A 25207-nucleotide genomic window follows, 5' to 3' on the forward strand; every position below is an offset into this window, starting at 1 on the left:
TATTTTTCCGCAGGTTCAGTTTGTTTGATAGCAGCTGTAGAATGTGTTGAGTCTGGACAGAGGTTAATTCTAGTTTTCCAGCCCAAACAGGCACTGGCGTTCCTTTGATAGTGGTAGGTTCAGGTTAATGTATTATTAACTCCTGAGGTGATAATGTTGTGATGCTACATAGACATTAAACACAGTTACAGCAAGTTTTTTTTATAGCTATTTTAGATCCTCCCTTTATGTTCTATATACTGTATAATATACACAAGTCGATTGTATGCTTATTGGGAGTGTTCTGACTATATCTGAGGAGTTACTCATTAGTAATCTACACTGACATGCTAAGAAAAAGTCATGGGATAGATATAAGTAAATTAATTGAGATGTACCTTATTTTTCACACTGTAAGGCGCACCGGATTATAAGATGCACTATTAATAAACATCAATTTCATATTATGTGACACTAGTAGTGTTAACTAGTAACTAGTAGTAGGAACAGGAGGTTGCCATGTTTTCCACCCAGTGTAAAGCTAAGCTAGGTAAACAAACCTGTAATTCTTAAAAGAAAAATTAGACTTGTCAAACAGGTGTTGGATGTTAATCTACACAGATTTCCCTCCTGAAAACTGTTTATTTAAGTGAGTAAAGCGCTTTCGTTTATTTACAGTAAGCTGGAGCATTAGCATTAGTAGCGGTTAGCGGCTAATGCCACTCGACAGAGCTATACTGAGGAACCCTGAGTGTTCCAGTAAGTCAGGGTGATATTAGCTAGCTGTTTATCCCACAAAGCTTATTTTAACATAGCAAACCAGTGACCAGTGGTAAGATGCTCCCCCCATATGGAGTGTCTTGGTCCTTCCAAGGTGTCTTCCTCCCCCAGCTTTGAGGGAGATTTTCCTTGGCTCCGTGCTTACTGTTCTGTATTCTGTTCCTGTTTTTCTATGTTTAATGTTTTACCTGCTTCTTTTTCCTATGAATACATTTCTGTAAAGCTGCTTTGTGACCTCAGTTGTAAAAAGTGCTGTATAAATAAATCTGATTTTTTTTATTAAATGCGCAGGCTACAGTCTAATATGCATGCCTCTGAACAGCAAAAGAGCTAGCTCTGTGGTTAGCGGCTAATGATACTGCTGCTCTAGCAGTGCTGGCCGAGGTTAGCAGCAGGCTACAGACTGATAATACTCACCTCTGAACAGCTAAAAAAAAACTATTGCTTCGAGCAGTTAGCAGCTGAAGCTGCTGGAGAGTGGAGAACTAAACAAAAACTCCTGTATAACTCTAAACTTCAGCTGAGTGGCTTTACTGCTCCTTACTACCTGACTGATTGAATTCATACATAAGTGGCACCAGATTAAAAGGCTTACTGATGATTTGGGGGAAATTTTAAGGATTTTAAGTGCGTATTATAGTGTGAAAAATACAGTATTACTGGTAACAGTTTAAAAAACGTCCACACTTGTGAATAGGTTGTGAGGTATTGTGAGGTGAGGGTGTGAGTCAGTTTAATCACTGGCCAGTGTGCTCATCACAAGGTGATGTGAATTATCAGAGATAAAGTGAGGCCTAATAGTGGGTGCCATATGTAATATATAAGACAATCTCTTTCCAAAATGGTGCTTTGATTTAACATTTTTCACTCTACTGTGTCAGATGTGTACCGGACATACGTCATAGAAGGTCCTAAATATGGCCCTAAAATAATATCACGATATTTAATGGTATTTTCGCGATAACGATGCTCTTGGCGATATAAATTAATGATTTTTTTTCAAGAATACACTACTGCAACAAAATGAAAATTGTATTTTATTATTGCATACGATTTATGTCACAACACTACCTGAGATATAAAAAAATACAAGAATTTAATCAGATTTGTAATAGAAGTCAATGATCCAGAATGTCATGATACAAAAAATGCACTCCAAATATCTCCATATATCCAGGATTAAAATAAAATAAACGATATTGGACAAATATAATCTGTCTCTAGTGTGTATATATAATGGAAAATAAGAACTGTGAATTTTTCTTTTGCTAAAAACAGTAAAAAAAAAAAAAAAGTTGTACCCTGATGTGATAATTAGGGGTGGGTGATATGGCACGATATTTTTAGGGTATTATATCGTTCACGATATTCAAAAATGTTGGCGATATTATCGCGTACGGTACGATATGGCACACCCCTACAGTGGACAGCATATTGATAGTAATAACCGTGACTGGTATCATTTGGCTAGAATTGTCCATCTGTGATCAGACAAGCAACACAATCACATCCTATCACATTCAATGCAGGAATTTTCACCCTCATATCCTATCATATCATGTCCCAGCTTTCACTGAACGTAGCTTATTTGGCAATTGGCGTGTCAGTGACTGAGCCGAATCTAGAAGATAGACATTGTGATGGGAGCACTCAGTGTTCCTCATGTTCCAGTGTTAGACACAATATACCGCATTCTCAGTTTTGGACACGTTCACTATCATTCAGTGTAATATAGCTCGTCTCCAAAGCAATTCTGTGCTCACTGTCTGTGTGAAGCTTTTAGTTTGTCCTTATCTGCGAATGATTGAACAAGTTCAGAAGGTGGAGAGAAGAAGGGTAGACACAACATGAGCGGGTGCTGAGTGCAGACTGCAGCTGATAAGAGGTTTTAGCATTCAGAACAGTATCTGCTCATCTCTCACACAAATACATTTAATACCAGAGTGAACATCCCACTCGTGTCTCAACACAGCAGCCATATCATTTGTGGTCTAACAATGAATAACCATACAGTACCAGTACCAGTCAAAAGTTGGATACACCTTAAATTTAGTGAGTTTATTACATATTTTTTTCCATTATTTTCATTTATTCTTTATTGTGGATTAATAATATAAGCATCCAAACTATAACGAAAAACATATTGAATTATTGGGTAAACTAAAAAATGTGTTAAACAAACCAGAATATGTTTTATGTTTTAGATTCTTCAAATTAGCTGGATTTTCTCAGTTTGCTTTATTAGGTAGAGTCACCTGGAATGAACAGCTTTCAGTTAACAGCTGTGCAACTCTCAGTTTCAGTTTAGCCGAGCATTTACAAATACAGGGATTGACATGACAAGGAAAATAACTACATTTAATCATTTTAAAATAATAGTGAATAAAAGATAAAAATAAATACTACTAATATAATAATAATAATAATGATAATAAAAAAACTTGGTTTAATTGATATAAAAAGATCAAAAGAAGATAAGATTAATATAACAAACCAGTTAAAGCTAAAACTAACTTTTACAAAAAATAATAAAAAAAAAATAATTCTAATAATAATAATAATAATAATAATAATAATAATAATAAAAATAATAAAAAATAATTTAAAAAGCAATAATACAAAACTATTGAAAATAAAAAAATGAAATAAATAAAAAGGGAATAAAGAACTAAAACTAATAAATAATTAAATAGTAATAAATAAAATAAATAAAAAAGGGTTTAAAGGTTGATAAGTGGTTATTCATTGAAAGGCCTCATTTACAGACCTCATTTATCCTCTTTGTATCCACTACATAACGCTACATAGCCACTATGTTACCATTGGATCCATAACACCATTTAAAAAATGAATTCTGTCATTCACATGTGTTTCTTCTAAATTTAGGCTTTGTGATAAAACCAGTACTGTGCACTTCAGTTCCTCATTAGGTAGAATGTGACTTTCACATTCTTGTCAGTATTCTGTCAAGCTTATCCTGTGTTGCAACAGTTTTAATGAAAGAATGTGTTTGTGGGAAGAACATGGGTGAGTCAACTAGCTGATTAGTTTGATCAAGAACGTGTACAGATGTGCAGAGCTGAAATACAGCAGCTTATGCTTTAATTGGAGCTGCATTAAGACAGTCATGGTTTATCGTAACAAAGTAAAGAAACATTGTTATGCGTCATTATGCAGCTTTGTAATTATGTTGTTGTAAAAGCTTTATTATGTCGCAATATTTGTAAGGAACAGAATTGGACATCTGTCAGTCATATGTCTACTCATGCTTTAGTAGAACTCAGTAATACTGAGATAAATAACTGATCAGCACAGTGATTTATCAGTCTACTCATGCTTTAGTAGAACTTAGTAATACTGAGATAAATAACTGATCAGCACAGTGATTTATCAGTCTACTCATGCTTTAGTAGAACTTAGTAATACTGAGATAAATAACTGATCAGCACAGTGATTTATCAGTCTACTCATGCTTTAGTAGAACTCAGTAATACTGAGATAAATAACTGATCAGCACAGTGATTTATCAGTCTACTCATGCTTTAGTAGAACTTAGTAATACTGAGATAAATAACTGATCAGCACAGGGATTTATCAGTCTACTCATGCTTTAGTAGAACTCAGTAATACTGAGATAAATAACTGATCAGCACAGTGACTGAGGGGCTGGAGTAGCATTAGCATTAGCAGCTAACCACTATTTTCCTTTCAGATTTGAATGTTATCGGCCTGCAGCCTGCTGCTAACCCTGGCTAGCGCTGCTGGAGCAGCATTAGCATATCGGCGAGTATATCGAACTGTAGCTTGCACGTTAACTGTGTTTAAACAAGCTACGTCGAACAAACCGCTAGCTAATATCACCATAGCTTACCGGAACACTCTCCTCAGGGTTCCTCAGTGTTGCGCTTTCGGGCGCTAGCAGTTAGCGGCTAATGCTCCAGCCTTAGTGCTTGAGAAATTTGGGAATCTAAGCTTACTGTAAATAAATGGAAGAGCCCCCACCACCACCCAGCGGCGAGACCTGCTGAATTAGAAGTTCCTTATAATGTCTCTTAAAATGTGCCTTATAATCAGGTGCAACTTATGTATGAAAATAGACGTTCATTGATCGTGCGCCTTATAATGCGGTGCACCTTACAGTGCGAAAAATATGGTATATATTTTTTATTAATGCAATATAAATTACAGTATAGCAAAAATATTGCAATGCTTATTTTCTCCAACATTGCACAGCCCTGGTCCTAATCATGAGCAATTTAAAGAAAAGACATGAAGATGTTAAGAAGAGGAACTTGTAGAGGAAGGAAAGGATCAGAAGGGAACCTGTCCTCTGGCACAGTGAAGTTGTAGTTTTGTTTGTGTGTGAAAGATGTAACAAACACAATGAATTTATTTTCTTTCTCCTACTTTTAATAAGGACTGAATTTAAAAGGTGGGCACACTGAGTGTAGAATAAGTGTATAATAAGTCTAACTTCAACGCGACACAAAAGGCCTTGCAGGCCTCTCAGGCATATTTCAGTTCCCATGTGAGCACGTTAACAAACACGAGGGTTCGCATACAGCTGAGACTGCAGCTCAGGCTCTGATAGCTTCTCTCTTCACACACACAGCTGGCACGACTTCCTCTGAATTCCTTACAGGTTCCTCCTCTTCTGCAGCGTTCTGCTGGCCTCACCGCTCCTCCCAGCACACTCACTCTCTGTGCTGCTCTCTCTGTTTCGAAACGCACAGCGAACGTCCACTTCTTCTTTTCTCTTCTTTTATTTCTGTCGAGTTGAGTGTCTGATGTCACCTCGGAGTGAAGTCAGGGTCCCTGCAGACGGTGTAAAGTTGTCGAGGTCGTTGTTTTGTCTGTGCAGTGTGTGTGTGTGTGTGTGTGTGTGTGTGCTCATTAGAATCATGAGCGCAAACAAGTTTAATGATTCCCCTCTGATTTGTGTTCCTGGGAGTGGTGGAGAGAAAATCAGAAGAGGATAAAACATGCGCAAACACACTGCGAGAGACACACACACACAAACACACACATGCGCGCGCTCGCACACACAAATAGAGGACTGATGTAATCTGTGTAGTAAAAGTTCAGCGATGAAGGCAAGGCTTTGTGAGGAGATGATTGTGCTTTAGAGCCGCTCTGAAAGGCCCATATGCTGTATGTCCTGCAGAAGCTCGGCACAAAACAGCAGGTGCTGCAGCTTCTTTCTTACTGTACACCTCGCCCTTCTGCAGAGCGACTGAATGGAGCAGATTTATATGAAAGAGAAGGCTGAGAAGGAGAGGGATAGAGGGAGATTGTGTGTCTGTGTGTGTGTGTGTTTGTGTGTGTGTGAGAGAGAGAGAGAGAGAGAGAGAGAGAGAGAGAGGGAGGCTGTTGATTGTGTGGTAGAAAGAATGAGAGAGGCCGAGAACATGGAGGGGAGGAGGAGTGTGTGGTGGAGGGGTTGGATGGGTGGGATAGATGGGATGGGATTGGGGTGGGATGGGGGGACAATTACTTGTGGAGTCTAAGTGAATGTAGGTCAAGACATGAGAGCTGCTTCATCCAAGCCAGTCTGCCACAGCCAATCAGAGCTTAATCAGCTTTGCCTTCATTAAAAGGGCTGCTGGCCACTAGACTAATGCTGTCTCAATCTGCTGAGCTTTACTGCTTATCACCAGCTACGCTGCCAGCTATTTACACTCCAGCCAACTTCTCGTGAAAAGAAGGGCCCAAGTACACATATATACACACACTCACACACACACACATATACACACACACACATATACACACACATGCCCTCATAGGTGTGCGGTCAGGCTCTCTTGGTGTGTTTTCACAAAGCAAACAGTCCTGATCCCGGTCGACTTTAATGAACTGGCCTCGCTGCACACGTCCAGCTCCTAATACTGACTTCACTTTCTTTTTTTTTTACCCCTTTTTTTCTCTCTTCCCCTTTTCCATCTGTTCCTTTTTTACTCCCACACTGTTTGTCCTCGTTGCACTTCACCCCACCCGTCTTTCACCCTTGATTGCTCCACTCCTCCCCCTATCTTTCCTGCTGTCTCTCTGTCTTCCCTTCTCTCTGGCTGTCTTCTCCACAGAGAGGCCCAGGCTTCCGCTGGCTGGCCCAGTGTGCAGCAGTAGCAACGGTATCGGCAGCAGCGGTGGCGGCAGCAGCAGCAGCAGCAGTAGCAGCAGCAGCAGCAGCAGTATCCGCCGTACCTCCTCACTTGACGCCCTCACAGGCCCCTACCTTTCAGGCCACTGGCCCCGGGATGCCACCCACGCCCCCTGTGGTCCCTGCATGAGGGACAAAGCCACCCAGGTGAGAGCCCCGTTTTAATCCCTCCCTCTTAAATCTTCTCTCCTCTACCTCTCTCTATCTCTTCTACCTCTACCTCTCTCTCCATCTACCTGCTGGCCCCACATTCATTCCACTGTCAACAAAGCACTTGAGTTTCAGCCTTCACAGTGTGCTTCTAAAAGCATGTCCTCACTCACCCAGTACACCGTGAAGCACACGTTAACCCTGTAGAGACTCTTAACTATTCACTTAAATAATAATAATTAAAGTATTTTCTGTGCAGCAATTTTTTATGACACATTATTTAGTTTAAACAAAAAGCTGTGTTTTGAGAATAATCTCACACCATGCCCATTTTGTGATGTCAGCAGTACTAGAAGGAGTGTCAGTATCAGGGTAGAATCAGCAGAAAATACTGGATCAAATATCAAAGAGAAAAGAAAAGATTGACGTCCTGATAAACTAATAATAATAATAATAAAACCCTATTACTTTACTAAGTGCTACTACTAAGCACTATTACTTCATTAAATGATACTGCTACAACTGTTAAATACTAATAAACCATATTACTTCATTAAATGATACTGCTAAAAGCTAGTACTAAACCTTATTACTTTACTAAAGGCTACTGCTAAAATTGCTAAATACTACTAAACCATATTACTTCATTAAACGCTACTGCTACACGCTACTACTACACCTTATTGCTTTACTAAAGGCTACTGCTAAAATTGCTAAATACTACTGCTAAACGCTACTACTACACCTTATCACTTTACTAAATGCTACTGCTAAAATAGTTACTACTAAACCCTATTACGTTATTAGTTGCTATTGCTAAAAGCTACTACTAAACCCTATTACTTAAGTAAATTTTACTATTAAAAGCTACTACTAAACCCTATTGCTTTACTAAACCCTACTGCTAAAAGCTACTACTAAACCCTATTACTTTACTAAATGCTAATGCTAAAAGTTACTACTAAACCCTATTGCTTTACAAAACGCTAATGCTAAAGCCTACTACTAAACCCTATTACTTTACTAAACGCTACTACTAAAGGCTGCTACTAAACCCTATTACTTTACAAAACGCTACTGCTAAAAGCTACTACTAAACCCTATTGCTTTACTAAACCCTACTGCTAAAAGCTACTACTAAACCCTATTGCTTTACTAAACGCTACTGCTAAAGGCTGCTACTAAACCCTATTACTTTACAAAACGCTACTGCTAAAAGCTACTACTAAACCCTATTGCTTTACTAAACGCTACTGCTAAAAGCTACTACTAAACCCTATTACTTTACAAAACGCTACTGCTAAAAGCTACTACTAAACCCTATTGCTTTACTAAACGCTACTGCTAAAGGCTGCTACTAAACCCTATTACTTTACAAAACGCTACTGCTAAAAGCTACTACTAAACCCTATTACTTTACAAAACGCTACTGCTAAAAGCTACTACTAAACCCTATTACTTTACAAAATGCTACTGCTAAAAGCTACTACTAAACCCTATTGCTTTACTAAACGCTACTGCTAAAGGCTGCTACTAAACCCTATTACTTTACAAAACGCTACTGCTAAAAGCTACTACTAAACCCTATTGCTTTACTAAACGCTACTGCTAAAAGCTACTACTAAACCCTATTGCTTTACTAAATGCTACTGCTAAAAGCTACTACTAAACCCTATTACTTAACTAAATGTTACTGCTAAAAGCTACTACTAAACCCTATTACTTTAAAAAACGCTACTGCTAAAAGCTACTACTAAACCCTATTACTTTACAAAACGCTACTGCTAAAAGCTACTACTAAACCCTATTGCTTTACTAAACGCTACTGCTAAAAGCTACTACTAAACCCTGTTACTTTACTAAACGCTACTGCTAAAAGCTACTACTAAACCCTGTTACTTTACTAAACGCTACTGCTAAAGGCTGCTACTAAACCCTATTACTTTACAAAATGCTACTGCTAAAAGCTACTACTAAACCCTATTGCTTTACTAAACGCTACTGCTAAAAGCTACTACTAAACCCTATTGCTTTACTAAACGCTACTGCTAAAAGCTACTACTAAACCCTATTACTTAACTAAATGTTACTGTTAAAAGCTACTACTAAACCCTATTGCTTAACTAAATGTTACTGTTAAAAGCTACTACTAAACCCTATTGCTTTACAAAACTCTACTGCTAAAGGCTACTACTAAACACTATTACATTACTAAATGCTACTGCTAAAACTAAACCATATTACTATGACTAATTGGTACTGGTAAAAGCTACTACTAAAGTCTAGTACTTCAATAAATGCTACTGCTAAAGGCTACCGCTAAGTTTATTATTTAAGTATTACCTACTAATGTGATCTACATAAGTCTAATACTTTTCTCTGCTAAACTGTTAGCTAACTTGCTAAATTAAATTTCGTTACTCTCCTGAGGGATACTGCTAAAAGTTGTGGTTTCACTCTGTGGTAAACAATTAAGACTGCTAAAGACTAATTTTGAATGATTTTACTTTAAACTGCTAAAAGCTACATGGCTAACAAACACAAAAAATGAATTTCATATATACAGTGTACAATAATTTTCTGTTTATACAGGTGAATAACAGTTTGAGATTGATGTCTAAAAATGGATTCCTTCTTTGTTTAGTAAGGTGATAATGCAAATATAGTGCAGGTTTTTGTTTTGGTGCGTAGTTTATTTAATAAGACAATAGAACAATTATCGAGACCAGTGTTCTCGTGTAAATGTACAGACCCATTCACATGGACATTTGATCAGCTGTGCTGCACATCTCTTGTGAACATCCACTGCATTAAAACTGTTATAGACATGACGGCTGAAGCTGAATATTGCAGAAACAAGACCCATTAGCAAACTCTGGCTACACTGGATGTAAAGTGGTAATTACCCTTAATGCCACTGACCCATAATCTTAGTCCAATAATTAAACCTCATATATTAATATGAATTGCGTGTCTCTCAAACTGCTCACAGACTTCTCCGCTGGACCACACAGGTGAGCAGATGTAAACATGTGTTGGTTTCCTCTCTGAACGGCTCCTACCAGTGATTACCGTGAGCCTGTTAGCTTTTTATGTGGTTTTCCTGCATACTTCAGTCTCTGAGGTGGCAGTGTTTTACCCAGTCTTCAGAACAGAGTTGAGGCGAGGTAAAACACACATTTTGTTTTTACATAAGATCTTGTAGCTGATGACTTGTTTTTATAGGTTTTTATAGATTTCATAAGGCTTTCATGCTTTTATGTCCTTGCCAGTGTGATTTTCCAGTTGTTTTCAGTATTTGAACATTTCTATTTAATTATAAATTGCATGGTAAATAAAAAGAGCACTGACCAGCTGGACAGATAAACATGGAGTGTGAGTGTGTGTGTGTGCGTGTGCACATGTACGTGCACTTGTGTGTGTGTGTGTGTTTGGAGAAAGAAGGGAGGAAGCCTCTCCCTGGCTTACTGAGAGATGAGCGGAAACTGAAGCATATTTCTGGTAAAGACAGACACTGGCTGCCATTACGGCCTCATTCTTTCCCTAAGCCCTGTCTTTTCCAGCAGCTTCCCGGCTCCAGACTACACCTGAGCTTACACTACTTACATTAATTTATGCCCTTAAACCGCTTTTATCTACAATATTGAGAAAAAAAAATAGACTGACATTGTGATATGTTATTGTTGTGCAATTTATTTTGCAATATTCAAGAAATACACGTGTTCTCTCCAGCTTAATACTGGGGGCTTTATACTTTAAACCCTCCAGCATAAGGAATGGTGCCAATAGGTTGATGTTCATCAGGTCTTTTGACAGTTTATTTTTTAAGGGGTCAAATCAAGCTGTGTGTGGATTTGCACGTGTGTCAGCAATGGGTTCAGCTTAAAGTAACTGAATACATTCAGTACACAACTTTTTATGTGTGGTCAATTTAGTAATCTTATAGGAATGGGTTCTAAAGGTTCATAAATGTTGAGGATTGCTTTGAGAGCCACTATTATTTCATCGCTGTCCAATAAAAAAACAAGTCTTTCCAAAACAGCAACTTTACAACTTTGGAAATCAATATAAAAAGCATTAATTTCAGGTCATTTTGAAGCATTTCTATTGGTCTATCTGTCAAGAAATTTTGGAGATACTTGTTTTTCACTGGACATTGGCAATACACAGCTCTGAAAAAAATAAGAGACCACTTAAAAAAGATGAGCTTCTTTAATTTTACCAAATTAAAAACCTCTGTTTTTATAACCAAGAGGAAAATAGATGATCACAAGCCATCAAACCAAGCTGAACTGATTAATCTTTTCGCACCAGGAGTGGCATAAAGTTATCCAAAAGCAGTGTGTAAGACTGGTGGAGGAGAATATGCCAAGATGCATGAAAACTGTGATTTAAAACTAAAACAAATATTGATTTCTGAACTTTCTTAAAACTTTATGAATATATACTTGTTTTCTTTGCATTATTTGAGGTCTGAAATGTTGGCCGTAGTTCATAGAATAAAACAACAATGTTCATTTTACTCAAAAATATACCTATAAATAGCAAAATCAGAGAAACTGATTCAGAATCTCAAGTAGTCACTCATTTTTTTCTGGAGCTGTGGACTGATGAGCCAAAAGTCACAGGATAGCAGGCTGTAAATTTATCATTAAGTGTTACCTCAGGTCATGGTTTGGGAACACCTGCACACGTATATCTTGTGTGTGGTTGAACGCTGGCCAACATGAGCAAAGCCAGTTGTGCTCTCTCAGGGCTCTGGAATCTGAGGCAAGCTACATGAACAGGATTCAAACCAGCAATCAGCAGTTAGGGTTCTTTAGCCTTATAATAATACTAGGACATGGCAAAAGTCATGGGACACTATTGATACTATGACTTTTGGCCTGTCTGTGTGGAATCTTTTAGCTAAGAGTTCACTTAGTGATGTAATAATAGCCAATATAGCCAATAGTTACAGTGGTTTGTTGCTTAGTTAAATGGTTCTCCACTATGAGGGAGAAACCCAAGATGTGTTTAGAACCCTGTTTAATAAAAGCGTAATTACTGAATAATTTATACTTGATGCCATATAAAAGGATGAGTATATTTGTGCGCATGAATGGCTTCCATGTACCACATCACACATTGTTTGTTGTCAAAAACACAGCTCAGAGACTTGGACAGGATGTGATATTAGAGCTGTGTTTTTGATCAAATAGACCTAATCACTTTAACCACAAAGTGTAGCACGCTTGACACAGCACTGCTGATTATGGGCTCTGGGTCTCAAGGGCCCTCTGTTATTGTCCAAAGTGTTTGTTTGAGTGTATGTGTGTGTGCGCGTATGTGTGCGCACACTTTGCTTCCTCTGGAGATCCCAGGTCTCCACCCAGCTCTCTCTCTCTCTCTCTCTCTCTCTCTCTTTTTCTCTCTATCTATCTCTCTCTCTGTGTCAGTAGCCTGGCTCACAATAAGTGCAAAAAACACAGGAACTGGGCGAGCGAGCTGGAGGAGAGTGTGGAATTTGGGTGGAATTTGCAGTGCTCTGTCTGACCGACTCTCTCCACCGCTGCTTCTGCAGCATCTCGCCAAAATAACCAGATCTTGGATCGTGAAGGTGGTGCGAGTTGACCTGAAGCTGAGCTCACACCTAGTGACCAAACAACAACACAGAATGGAGCCTTTGCTCCTTCGCTCCCGCCTCCCACACTGCGGAGAGAAATATGCAGCCGCAGACACGCTGCGCTCAGGCCAGCCACCATCAATATGCCCAATATGGGTCGATTTCTTCTTTTTTTTATAATAAAGCAAATGCGGCACATACCACCCCATGACTGCCACATGACCGCTCTCAGGATATGTGCCTTGGCATGCTGTTACAGTAAGGCTTATTTTGTTAAAGACGGTGTAGCACATGACTCGTGAGTTATCGTATCCCGGCTCGTTGCTTATGTTTCATGCTTTGTCCCGGGCTTTGTCTGGAATCCATGAGAAAGTGTAGCGAAGGGAAGCTGAGATGAGCTTTACACAAGCCTCTTTGCCACAGAGAACCATAATTACGCCAATAACGAAACCCAATCTGACCTGCGCACAGAGAACTGTTAAGAATAGGCCCCAGAAAAGGCGACGTTCAGAAGTTACTCATTTAGGAGAAATGAGCGCGCTGAAATTACATCAGCCTTCGCCCTCGGGGCGAAGATCCCTGGAAACAGGTGAGATTTTGGTGGATGTTTTCGTTGGGTCATTCACATACTACAAAAGGCTCTGTCAGAGCAGCACACCAGTCTGTGTGTGTTTATGTGGGTTACCCAGTGCGAGGAGGGGTTATGAGCTGGAGCATCGTCACAGATGGAATGCTTGGGGTATTGTGTGGAATTCCTCTGAGTACTTTTAGAAGAGTGGTTCAGTTGTGTATGGGCTGTGGAATACTTTGAATAAGGTAGAAGGGCAGATTGTCTATTATGAACATCCTTAACCCCCTGGGCTTAAATGATAGTACTGTGGAAACATGTAAGGTATTCATTTTTCAGGAATTATTTCTGAGAAGGTGACAGATAGAAGGAGCAATAAAGAATAGCAATTTCCCAAACTGGAGTGGGTTAGAAGAACCATTACATTACATTACATTACATTACATTACATTTGGCAGACGCTTTTGTCCAAAGCGACTTACAATAGTCAAGTACAATGTAAAATAAGTTTAAAGGAAAAACATCTTTGGATAGGGATAAAAGGAGGACAAAGGGGAATAATAGGATAGAGGAGTAGAGAAGAGGAAGAAGGAGATGAGGTTAGAAGTAGTTAGTGTGTTAGAGGTGTTAAGAGAGTAAGTGCTCTTTGAAGAGCTCTGTCTTCAGGAGTTTCTTAAAGATAGCGAGAGATTCTCCTGATCTGGTAGTGGAGGGTAGTTTGTTCCACCATTGGGGAACTCTGTATGAGAACAGTCTGGATTGCTTTGTGTGAGTGTTTGGCAAAGCGAGGCGACGTTCACTGGAGGAGCGCAGCGGCCGGGAGGTAGCGTAAGCCTTCAGGAGCGAGTGCAGGTAGGAAGGAGCCTGTTCTGACATCACCTTGTAGGCGATTGTAAGAGCTTTGAATTTGATGCGAGCATCAACTGGTAGCCAATGGAGCTCAATGAGCAGCGGGGTGACATGTGCCCGTTTTGGCTGGTTGAAGACCAGACGTGCTGCTGCATTCTGGATCATCTGGAGTGGTTTTACTACACAGGCCGGGAGGCCAGTTAGCAGGGCATTGCAGTAGTCGAGGCGTGAGATGACGACCGCTTGCACCAGGAGTTGGGTGGCCTGTTGCGTCAGGAACGGTATCATTTTTCGGATGTTATAGAGCGCAAAGCGGCAGGACCAATGAGACAATGAGACATCAGAGAAAATCACAAAATATTTGTAGATAAAATAAAGTTGCTGTGATGCTAAATGAACCCAGGTCTAAATCCAGGCCTCAGCATTATTACATTTGTTTGGGTTTACTTGGATAAGCAGGAACAGCAACCAACATGCTGCAACTTCTAATGGTGTTTTTACACCAGTGCTTTATTAATTTAGATTAAATTGTTAGTTTGTGAATTTTTTGTGGACTTAAACAAATGCAGGGAGACCTTGGGGGGAGGTGGTCTTAGACCAGTACCAAGCAAACTCTGCAGCGGTTCATTTGTGGTTAGAATGTGATCTGACCTTGACCTGACCAAACTCTCAGGTGTACTCTGCAGGTGTGCCAGGTGTATAACCTGGTATATTGCCCAAGATAATTACTACAGCTCTGAACAAACTCTGAACAATCTCTGTTGTTGCTCTATGTTAAAATGAACAGAAATATGCACTAATCCAAAACATCCGACCTTCATCCTGCTTTTCCTTTCTTGCTCTTGCCTTAGACAGGTCTAACCAATAGGAGAAGAGAGCATTCCCACACATTTTGATGTGTGTGTATTTTTCTCAGTGTAAAAACAATCCCAATCCATACCAATGGAAAAATGCTCACGTCTTAAATATGACGTTCAGTTCCTCTCATATCGGCTTCCTCTGTCAGATTTCTGCTACTCTTCAGCCTCATGTACCTGAGGGGAATGAAAAGAATCTATCCTTTGACAAGACCATGTCCCGCACAGTGTCTGTTCCCTGTACCCCTCTGTCCCCCTGCCAGCTTTGTTGCTTTTTAACAAGAAAGAGCTTTTTGTCATGCTAATCCCTCCCCTTCACTGTCTGTCTGAAAATCGCAGCTATTTTCTGACGCTAGTATGTGGCCCGCGATGGATTTCAGCCCCTCTCACGCTGACAGACTCTCTGCTGCCTGTAGAAAGTGAGCTGCGTGTGAATTATGGCTGGGTTGCGCTGAGGGGAAATCTATCCATAGGCGAGGAGCGGGCTATAGCAGAGCTGGAGAGGGTTTTAATAGTGGAATTATGCATGGAGAGAGCTTCATTCTCTGGTGCTGGCTTTCATCTTGGCCTTTAATCTCATTTCTAGGCAGCAGCTGCTGTTCAGGTTGAGCTCTCGCTCTGCCAAGAGCATGGAAACTCCACTCAGACGTATTGAAGCATAAGTTCCAGAGAGTTGTTCTGTGCTGCTTCGCAGAAAGAAGAGAGACACCAAGTTCTTCTCGGTTTCAGCTGGTTTAAATTCTGTATATTGTGTGGGATGGTGGGTTAAAGGGATGTCAGTAGGGATGCTTTGATATGGGGTATTCCTTTACAATATTGATACTGATACCTATCTTTACAGCTGCTAATCGATACCAAGTCTACTTCTACCAAAAGTGTTTTTTTTCTGTGACATTACTCAAAGAGCTGATGGTAGGACCATTGTTTTGGTACCTAATACATTTTGACAGGTACATACAAGACATTTTTCTGCTTTTCATAAAACAAGCATGGTTTTAGTGTTTTCTATTGCCAACACAAATACAATATTAGTTTTGGCTAGTGCCAGTGTTCTTACTGATACAAGTTTAGTTTTAGACTAACACTAGAGTTGTCACAGCACAAAAATGTTGATATCAACATTCCTGAACAAAAAGGGGTGGTTTCCTGGATGGCAATATAATGTTTTTTTAGGACTAAGGGTGCTTCGCACTTTGGGCCTTTCAGTTTGGTTAAAACCAAAATAGAAGTATATTTACTGTAACTGTAGATTAACTCTTATTTATGAAGAGATATAAAAGGAATCTGAGGGAAATCTGGTACTCTCATTTCTCTGGGTGGTGTGCATTCTCTTGAAGTGAGTCAGACTCTGGCAGGAAGGTGGAATTGGGCACAACACCTAAATAAAGGAAACTAACCACACTGATACCATGCTGCTCAATGCGTGCTCCTCTACAAACTAAGCATTGTAGTCGAGTATAGGGAGACGCAGCCCACATCAGGATCTAGCAAAGTTCCTTAGTCTGTGTGTCAGTGTGAAACCAAAACTAACACACCGAAATACAGCTCTGGAAAAAAATGAGAAACTCACTAATGAGTGTCTTTGACTTTACCAAATTGAAAACCTCTGGAATATAATCATAAGGAGATGGATGATCACAAGCCATCAAACCACGCTGAACTGCTTGAATTTTTGCACCAGGAGTAAAGGCATAAAGTTATCCAAAAGCAGTGTGTAAGACTGGTGGAGGAGAACATGCCAAAATGCATGAAAACTGTGATTAAAAACAATGATTATTCCACAATTGATTTCTGAACTCATAAAACTTTATATAACACTCATTTTCTGCAAACAAATGCTCTAAGAAAGCTCTAAATGCTGTAAACAGATTTAGACACTGAAATTGTTTCTTATTTTTTTCCAGAACTGTATATGCAGTGATTTTGGTCAAATTAGTTTGTTTTATTTTATTATTGACCGTTTGGTTCTGGTTCCAGTTCTTAATCTTGGTTCTCCATTGTTTTATATGGTAACTCCTCCATCTTGAATTAGTATTGAATTGTTTGCCAAATTGCAGCATGGAAGAATAACTGAAACTGATGCAACTGTGTTTGAATCATTGTGACATTGAATGTTAGCCAGAGTAGCTTTACAGATCACTTGAGGGGGTTCATCTATGGCTTTATTCATAGCTAACCTCCTTTATGTGATCTCTAGGCAATACATCAGCATCAGGTGACAGGAAATGCAAATAGATATATTTGCATACATTTCCTGTCTGTCTCAGCATGTGTGCACAGCTCAGGCTCATGACTATTGTGCAGTTTTTTTTTTTTTGTGTGACAGTACTGGGTGTGTTAACGTTCAGTTGAGTTGTTTTTCTTCCTCTCGCTCTCTATCGATGCCTTTCTTCCACACTGCAGAGCCTGGCATGTTTTTTATTATCCGGCAAATTTTCATGACTTTCCTCTTGAGTTTCCACTTGCAGACAGGCGTTACATCATCACAGGGCCTAGGCCTCTCCCCATGACCTGGGCTTCAAAGCAGGCCTAAACCCAGCACCCCATGCACATAAAGAGTCCTTTGTCTCACCATTAATCTACTCCCTGCACAGGCCAACTGTAACTTCACCCTGCTTATACACACAGACACGCACAGACAACACACACACATACATGAGTACACCTATACATATAGAGTTTTACTATTAACTTTTCTGTATGCATCAATCTTCTTCACAAGCATGTGAGTGTGGATTTGGAACAGGGCCTGATGGTGATTTTAGTATGCATGCTTCTCTGCAGTGGCTGAATGCATGAAATATGATCTGTAGTTGTAGTGGAAGAATGTCCACTGAGAACACACACAGACCATGGTATAATCAGGAATGTGTAGCACTACGGTAATATAGATTATTTAAGCCGTTTTAACATATGAACTCATGTACGCCCTTTCACACATGCAGCGTATAGGCGGAAATGTTTTGTGTCAGACATGATCTCGTTTAGACAATGGGTGTTACCTTTGCCACATTTGTAAAGACATGGCAAGATGCAAAAGGTTGGCGATGCGATGTGTATCACGATATATACATACTTTATTTTTCAGATATAATAGCAAAGTGAAATAAAATAAATTTATGTTTGTCAAAGTTATTTTCTCTTTTAATTTTTCTTTTCAAAAACTCCAGCTATTGACTGAGAATAAGCATCTGTTGAAATTCGTAAACAGCAGAATGCCTGTGTCTGATATATTAAGCTATAAGTCTGTGTACCGAACATAAATATAAATCCTTATAACTGACAGAAATACATATGACTAATAATAATTTATAGTTACTGTGCAGATTTTTGGGAAAACAGGTCGTGACGTTAAGAAATCGGCCCGCAAAACAGCTCACACTGTGAGACAAGCGACCAAAATTTCTGGCATGTCAGAAATCCCTGGTCGCGTCCGACTGCTCATTCGCAGCTCATATGGGCAATTAATCGGCCATCGCTTCCCCTCTCACACTGCACGACAAACGACGCACGATCAAGCTAAAATCCGGCCCGATCATGAAATTCAGTCGCATCTGACCAGATCGGGCTTAAAATCGGGCTAAAATCGCACAGTGTCTGCCTGGCTTAACCGTATCAAAAATGTACGTACCGAACCATGGGGCTTATATAGGTGTAAACCGAACTGTAAATTATCTTTACCGTTACACCCCTAGTAATGTGGTATAAGTTTGATTTGATTAAAAAACCTTGTCAGTTTCTCCTAATGAGGCCGCAATTTTATTGTATCAAATTTTGGTACACATCGTCCAAAGCTAAAACACCCTCCTGTATAGTGTGCACACTAGGGCTGAAACGATTAGTCGATATAATCGACACTGTTGATTATTTTAATTTGTCGACTACAAATTTCATTGTCGACTAATCATTACAAAGTGCTGGGAACAGAAGTGCAGAAACACAGTTCACTCTCCACTAAATAAAAAATAAATATCAGTATTTTTCATGTTTAAACAACATGTAGACATTTAAATGGCTTTTAAATCTCATAATTAGCTGTTTCTATCGTGGAGGTCATGGAGGTCATGGCACAAATAATCACTGACTAATCGACTTATCAAAAAAAAAGTCGACTACCAAAATAATCATTAGTTGCAGCCCTAGTGCACACACCTGCTCTTTTTTTTTAATACTAAATGGTGCCTGATCAGATCAGGTCTATGGAATATTCTATCATTTTTGATGTTCACGTTGGTTGCACATGTTCCTGCAGCGGCTGAAAGTACACATTTTGGTCGGCAGCCCAAAAAGTGCACAGAGCCCAGATAGAGGGTCACTTCACAAAGCACGGCACAGCTGCAAACCCCCTGCCCATAAAACAAGCGACAGCCATTTCTGCGTGCGTGTCCGAGAGCGAGCGGTATGAGGGCATGTATGTCACCCTGTCTCCTGTCAGTCGGGATTCTGGCATGCCTAGAAGCCAGATGCTGCCCCCCTGCTCTGTGCAGTGTGTGTCGCTGTGCAGTCTCCACAGCTGCTGAACAGAGCGGCGTTGTGCGCTAGCCCGGGCAGCCGCACTGGAAACCTTAAACTGGTGGGAAGAAGGAAGTGAGGGCTGGCACGAGGCCTGAGCTCCCAAAGCCCTGAGAGGCGGTCAGGAGCACACTGGACCAGCGCTAGACCCCCAGATACAACAGAGCCAGTCATAGACCCTCACTGCTGCAGAGCGGCTATGCTGAAAGAGGAGTCCACTGAAGCATGCGCACACGCACACACACACACACACACACACACACACACACACATCATATATATATATGCAAGTAGCACAGCAGTATTCATAGAGAAGTGGACAGGGGGTGTTTATTAGCATATATCATCAGCAGTCCACTGTGTGAGCAGACAGGCATGTCCTGGACATGCCCTGAACCCTCACTAGCTGCAGAGTGTGAGTGCAGGGTGCAGGTTGAGTAGAGGACGAGAGAAAGAAGGATAGAGTGGAGTGAGCTTTAGTAGAATTATCCATAGCTTTTTATTACTACTTTTGAGCAAGGCCTGTACACTGAAATTCCAAAAGTCATGGGATAGCAGTATCCCTTTTTACCTCAGGGGATGACCTCGAACTTGAACTTTTTCATATTTTGTCACATTGCAACCACAAACATAAATATTTTTCATTGGAATTAAATGTGAAAGACCAACACAAAGTGGTATACAATTGTGAAGTGAAAAGAAAATTTTGCTGCAATTACAGCTGCAAGTATTTTAGGGTTTGTCTTCACCAGCTTTGCACATCTAGTGACTGAAATTTGTGCCCATTCTTCTTTGCAAAACAGCTTAAGCTCAGTCAGATTAGATGAAAAGTGTTTGTGAACTGCAGTTTTCAGATCTTACAATAAGTTCTCGATTGTTTTGTTTTAAAACATTCCATTGTAGCCCTGGCTTTATGTTTAGGGTCATTGTCTTGCTGGAAGGTGAACCTCTGCCACAGTCTCAGGTCTTCTGCAGACTTCAACAGGTTTTCTTCCAAGATTGCCCTATATTGGGCTCCATCCATCTTCCCATCAACTCTGACCAGTTTTCCTGTCTCTGCTGAAGAGAAGAGCATGCCCCAGAGCATGATGCTGCCACCACCAGGTTTGACAGTGTGGATGGTGTGTTCAGGGTGATGTGCAGTGTTCATTCTCCGCCACACATAGCGCTCTGCATTTTGGTCAAAATGTTCAATTTTGGTCTCATCTGACCAAAGTGGACAACCCAGTGTGCGGTAATGATCGTGACCTTCGGCTTCTGGCTACAAGTGTCTGTGCAATAATCACATCCATGTTCAATCCCCCAGGTCAGAGCAGTGCCCTTTAATTTTAGTGAAAGTCATGGCACATGATCATTAATTCCTGTCTAATGACCTTTGCTATGTCAGTGTGTATATATTACACACACAAAAAAAGTTATTGACTATTAACAGTAGTGTAATAATGTTTATTCTGTGTAGAACCATTAGCAAATAGTTGTACACCATAGCCTATAGAACTATTTAACCAGACAAAGAACCAATTAAAGAGGCAATAAACCCCCTGATTTTTTGCTGACTTCACCCATTTGGACGGGGCACTGGGTGATGTATGGGTTTAGAGGCAGAGCAGGAGGGACAGCTCATTGGTTGAGCTGCAGCAGCAGCAGTTTGCCTATGATGAGACGCAGATGGTTGGACGTCACAAAGGGGGCGGAATTATTGATAGACTGATTTGCATATTGTGATGTGTCTGCATACCAAATTGCACATACCAAAGTGTGGGGCACTCAGAGGCAGAAATTACCATAATAAAAGTAAGAAATGTTTATAAAAGTTTTAAGCAAGACTGATATGTTTCATTACTTCAGCTATTAATGGAAAAATATGGTTTAGGGTTAATTACTTTTTAAGCTTCTGGTAAGTTTTTTTATTTATTTATTTAAAGTTAAAACTATACTGTGACTGTGACTATATGCTGTACTGTACACTAAGATGGCACTCTCATGCACGTGTAAATGGTATGTCCAAACTTCTGAATGGTACTGTACGTCACTCACACTGAAAGCATGTTTGTGTATGAAGAAGTTCTGTGCACTGTCAAACTACCAGTTATATGGCAAACAACTTTTGCAAGTAGTGGCCTGTTCTTCTAACTGCGACTACAATGAGACAGTCACTTATAAGGATGACATGTACTGGACTGAACAAATATCAGGTGTTTGCAGACAATGCATTTCACAGTGACAGGTAAGCCATTCTAAATGACTTTGACAACCCCCTGTACTTACATGCGTACTTACAGGTTGTCTTGTGTAAAATGGCCTCTACAAAATGGGCAGAACATAGAAACCTACTAGACATTTCACTAAAAAAGTGAGATGGACAGTAACAATGAATATCAGAGAAATGAGTTTTCTATTTTTCCATTAAAACACACCATAAAATAAGTATAGTCTTATGTCATAAATCCACTTCACCTGTATCTGTCTCTAGCCTAGGTTGCACCTTGGTTGTCAAATGGTTTTAATGAGGTTTGTCCATAAATTTTAACAAGTACCACTTGTAACGAGGAAACGGCCTGACCCTTAAAGCCTCTGCAGTCTGGAACCTGTGTTTATTTAGCCATACGTCGCGGGGCTGCATGGTGTGAGTGAATAGGGGAAGCGAGTAAGGCCTTCAGTTTCTTAGGGTTGCAACGAGGCCAACATGTACAGGTCACCGCACTAGGTCACAGTGCTTGCAAAAACAAAAAACACTCCAGTTACAACATAAATGTTTTGTTCCCATTGACTTGTATATTACTGTGGCTAAATTCTGCTTTAGTGCACGCACCACAACCCAAACCACCAGTACCCAGCTGTCAGTAACTAATAAGAAATCATTAGGCTCTTTTATTTGATCGCTGAAAGATGTATTTGGGAGGGAAATGCATCTGTCACCATCGTTCATCAGAAGTTTTTCTTCATAAACGCTGTTGAAATGTCCTTACAGTTTCAGATTTTTCATGTTATTCTGTCTAGTTTGTGCATTTGGTCCCCACAAAGAGAGCTAAACATAGTACACACACAAGTCATACACACAGGAAGAGGGTTAAACAGCTCTCGCAGTCAGAGGAAGTCCACAGGGAGTAAGACGAAGCGGTTGGAAGGCGAATGCGGGAAAACAGATCTGGGATTGAGAAAATATGAACAGGGAGGTGGTGGTATATATATCAGAAATTAAAAGGGTCCTCACGCTAAAATCCACTTTTTTTTTGTCTTTGGGAAATACAATAGGGCTCTCTCAGTGGTATATATGAGTTCTGCACATGAAACTATTTTGAAACTAAACCCTGGGGTGGATTTTTACTTGGACCTGGACTACCCACCTCTGACAGTGTTTTTGCATAGGTTTAGATAGGATCTCCGGTGGATTTCGGGTTTAACAGAGACTCTTAGACTAGGTCTTGGTTGAACTGCATTTCGCTGAGCATTACACATGTTGTGAAGTAACATATGACATTGCAAACGTTTTCCTAACTGTTGTCCGTCTCGCTGCGTTGCAGTGCTGTTAGCCAATCAGTGGCAATATGTTTGCATATATAAATATTCATGAGCAAGAGCTGAAATCCTGTCGTTCCTCTCCCCTCTCCTCCACCAGACTAAAGCAGTATTATACCAGATCAGATTTATTCTAAAGACCAGCTACACATTTTAAAATAAAAATGCGGTTATATGCAAACAAGAGGGTCATATAATACAGAAATAAATGCATGCAGAATTATAGATGATACTGAATTATACATATGACAATTTAGAAATTTTACTGTAATGTAGTAAAGTATATGCCAGTTTTCGACCACATCCCTGTTCAACCACATTATTATAACCAGCTTGAGACTTTTGCTTCTGGCATGGTTGAATCATCATATTGAAAGTAGCCGTTAGAAGGAGGGGAAAGGTGGGGCCATGAAGGGACACACATGGTCAGCAGCAAGACTCAAATAAGCTGTGACATTCATGCAGTGATTGGTGTTAACCGATCTACTCAGCGCAACTTCTGCTAGGAAAACCTTCCTCTCATTAAAAAAAAACAACCTCCATTGGATTGAACTGTTGAAGTGGATTCATGCTTTTTTACCATTTGTGTGCCTCAGCAAAAATCAAGGCTCATCAGACCAGGATATGTCTTCAATTGTCTTGTTTTAATGAGCTTGTGTCCACTGCCATCTCAGCTTTTTGTTCATGGAAGGCAAAACATGGCCTTGACATAACTGACATGGTTTTCTCTGCAGTTGCAGTCCATCCACCTAAAGGTTGGAGGTGTTCGGCATTCTGAGGTCCTTGCTATGGTAGCCTTTCTGTCAACTTGAACCAGTGTGAACATTCTTACTTGAGTTCTTTCCTCAATAAAGCATTTCTGTCTGTAAAACTGATACTGACTGAATGGCACCATTTTGATGCCACACGACTGGCTGATTGGATCACATTGTATATGTGTGTTGTTGTAGTCAGCTGATGCTGTGAACGAACTCAAGTAGCGAGTGTGTACAGACACATCTAGGCTTGTCTTAAGGCGTTTGTTGAGAAACAGAACCAGCAGCTCTGAGGATAGGACAAGACTCTCTGCATGTTTGTCATGATTTGTAACAGCCAAGGCCGAAAGAAAAGTGTGTCAACACGTCTCGCTGATGAATTAGTGCGCTGTCGGGTTAGGGTTTCATAGGTGTGGGTGTGTTACAGCCGTAGACAATGTGTGTGTAACGCGCAGCGTGTGGGAAAATGTGTCTCAGCTCGTGGTGAGTTAGTACTGGCTTTGCACGGGCTGTTGAGAAAAGCTATTAATGTATGACGTGTGTCGGAGAACGCGTGGGCGTACGAGTTGTTTAGTGGCAGCTCTTTCCTCTGGGCCTGCAGGGCTTGGAGCTCTGTCTGTTCCTCTAGTAAAAAGGGCTTTTGATTGGGTGTGTTTCTCCAATGGAGCTCTGTGCTGCTTCCAGCCAGCTTCCAGCTGTTCCAGCTGTTGAGGAGCGCTGCGGGGCCTGAGCCTGGGCCTGTTCCATTCCATGTACTTTTACTACTGCACTGCAGGCGCTGATTCGCACCTTCATGAAAGAGCAGTGTGTGTCTCTGCATATCCATGTGCATGTGGGGGTTGGGGTATGTCAGAAAGAATGTGAAACAGAAAGAAAAAAAAAAATCCCTTTTTTAAAATTAACCAGTGATCTAATTGTGAAAGTCATATTAGAATTTTTATTTTATTCACACTACACTAAATCTATGCATTTATAGATTGAACTTTGTAATCCAAATAGTCAAACAAGCAATAGTCAAATAGCATAACCATAGATTAGTCCTACACTAAAGCCCTATCCGGACGGGATTAGTTTCTCAGAGGGACATCTGTGAAAATTATTTCTCACTTCTACTTAGTGATAAAACTCTTGCATCCGGACTGCAATTAAAAAAAACAGGAGGACCAGTGAGTTTTTTTTTTTTTTTTTTTTTTTTTTTTTTTTTTTTTTGCTTTCTCGGTCACATGACATCATGTTCAGTAGCTCCGCCATTTCCACTCGCTGATGTGCTTACATGGATCTCTATGGAAACGCTCGCCCAAAGTGGACAGATTATTTATTAAACAGGCTATTTTATTAAACGTGAGGTGATGAAACTCAGATATGTGTGTCCAGATGAGACTAAAATTACAGGAAAACCTACTAGACATTTAGAGTTCAGCGAAAAACAGTAGGCAATTTAGCCTGTAATTTTTTTCCTCAGAGGACGTCTGA

The 25207-nt window shown here is 40.1% G+C and overlaps 1 protein-coding gene across 1 annotated transcript in view; it reads left to right on the top strand.

Moving 5' to 3' along the window:
* The window catches only part of fam117bb (family with sequence similarity 117 member Bb), a 60567-nt gene that overhangs the window by 5876 nt on the left and 29484 nt on the right, over nt 1–25207 (top strand). The window contains exon 2 of the mRNA XM_007261061.4: nt 6843–7066. Coding sequence (XP_007261123.3) covers nt 6843–7066 — 224 coding nt within the window. The remainder of the gene's footprint in view (nt 1–6842; nt 7067–25207) is intronic.

Source organism: Astyanax mexicanus, chromosome 11, assembly GCF_023375975.1.
Source record: "Astyanax mexicanus isolate ESR-SI-001 chromosome 11, AstMex3_surface, whole genome shotgun sequence".
Classification (NCBI taxonomy): Eukaryota; Metazoa; Chordata; class Actinopteri; order Characiformes; family Acestrorhamphidae; genus Astyanax; species Astyanax mexicanus.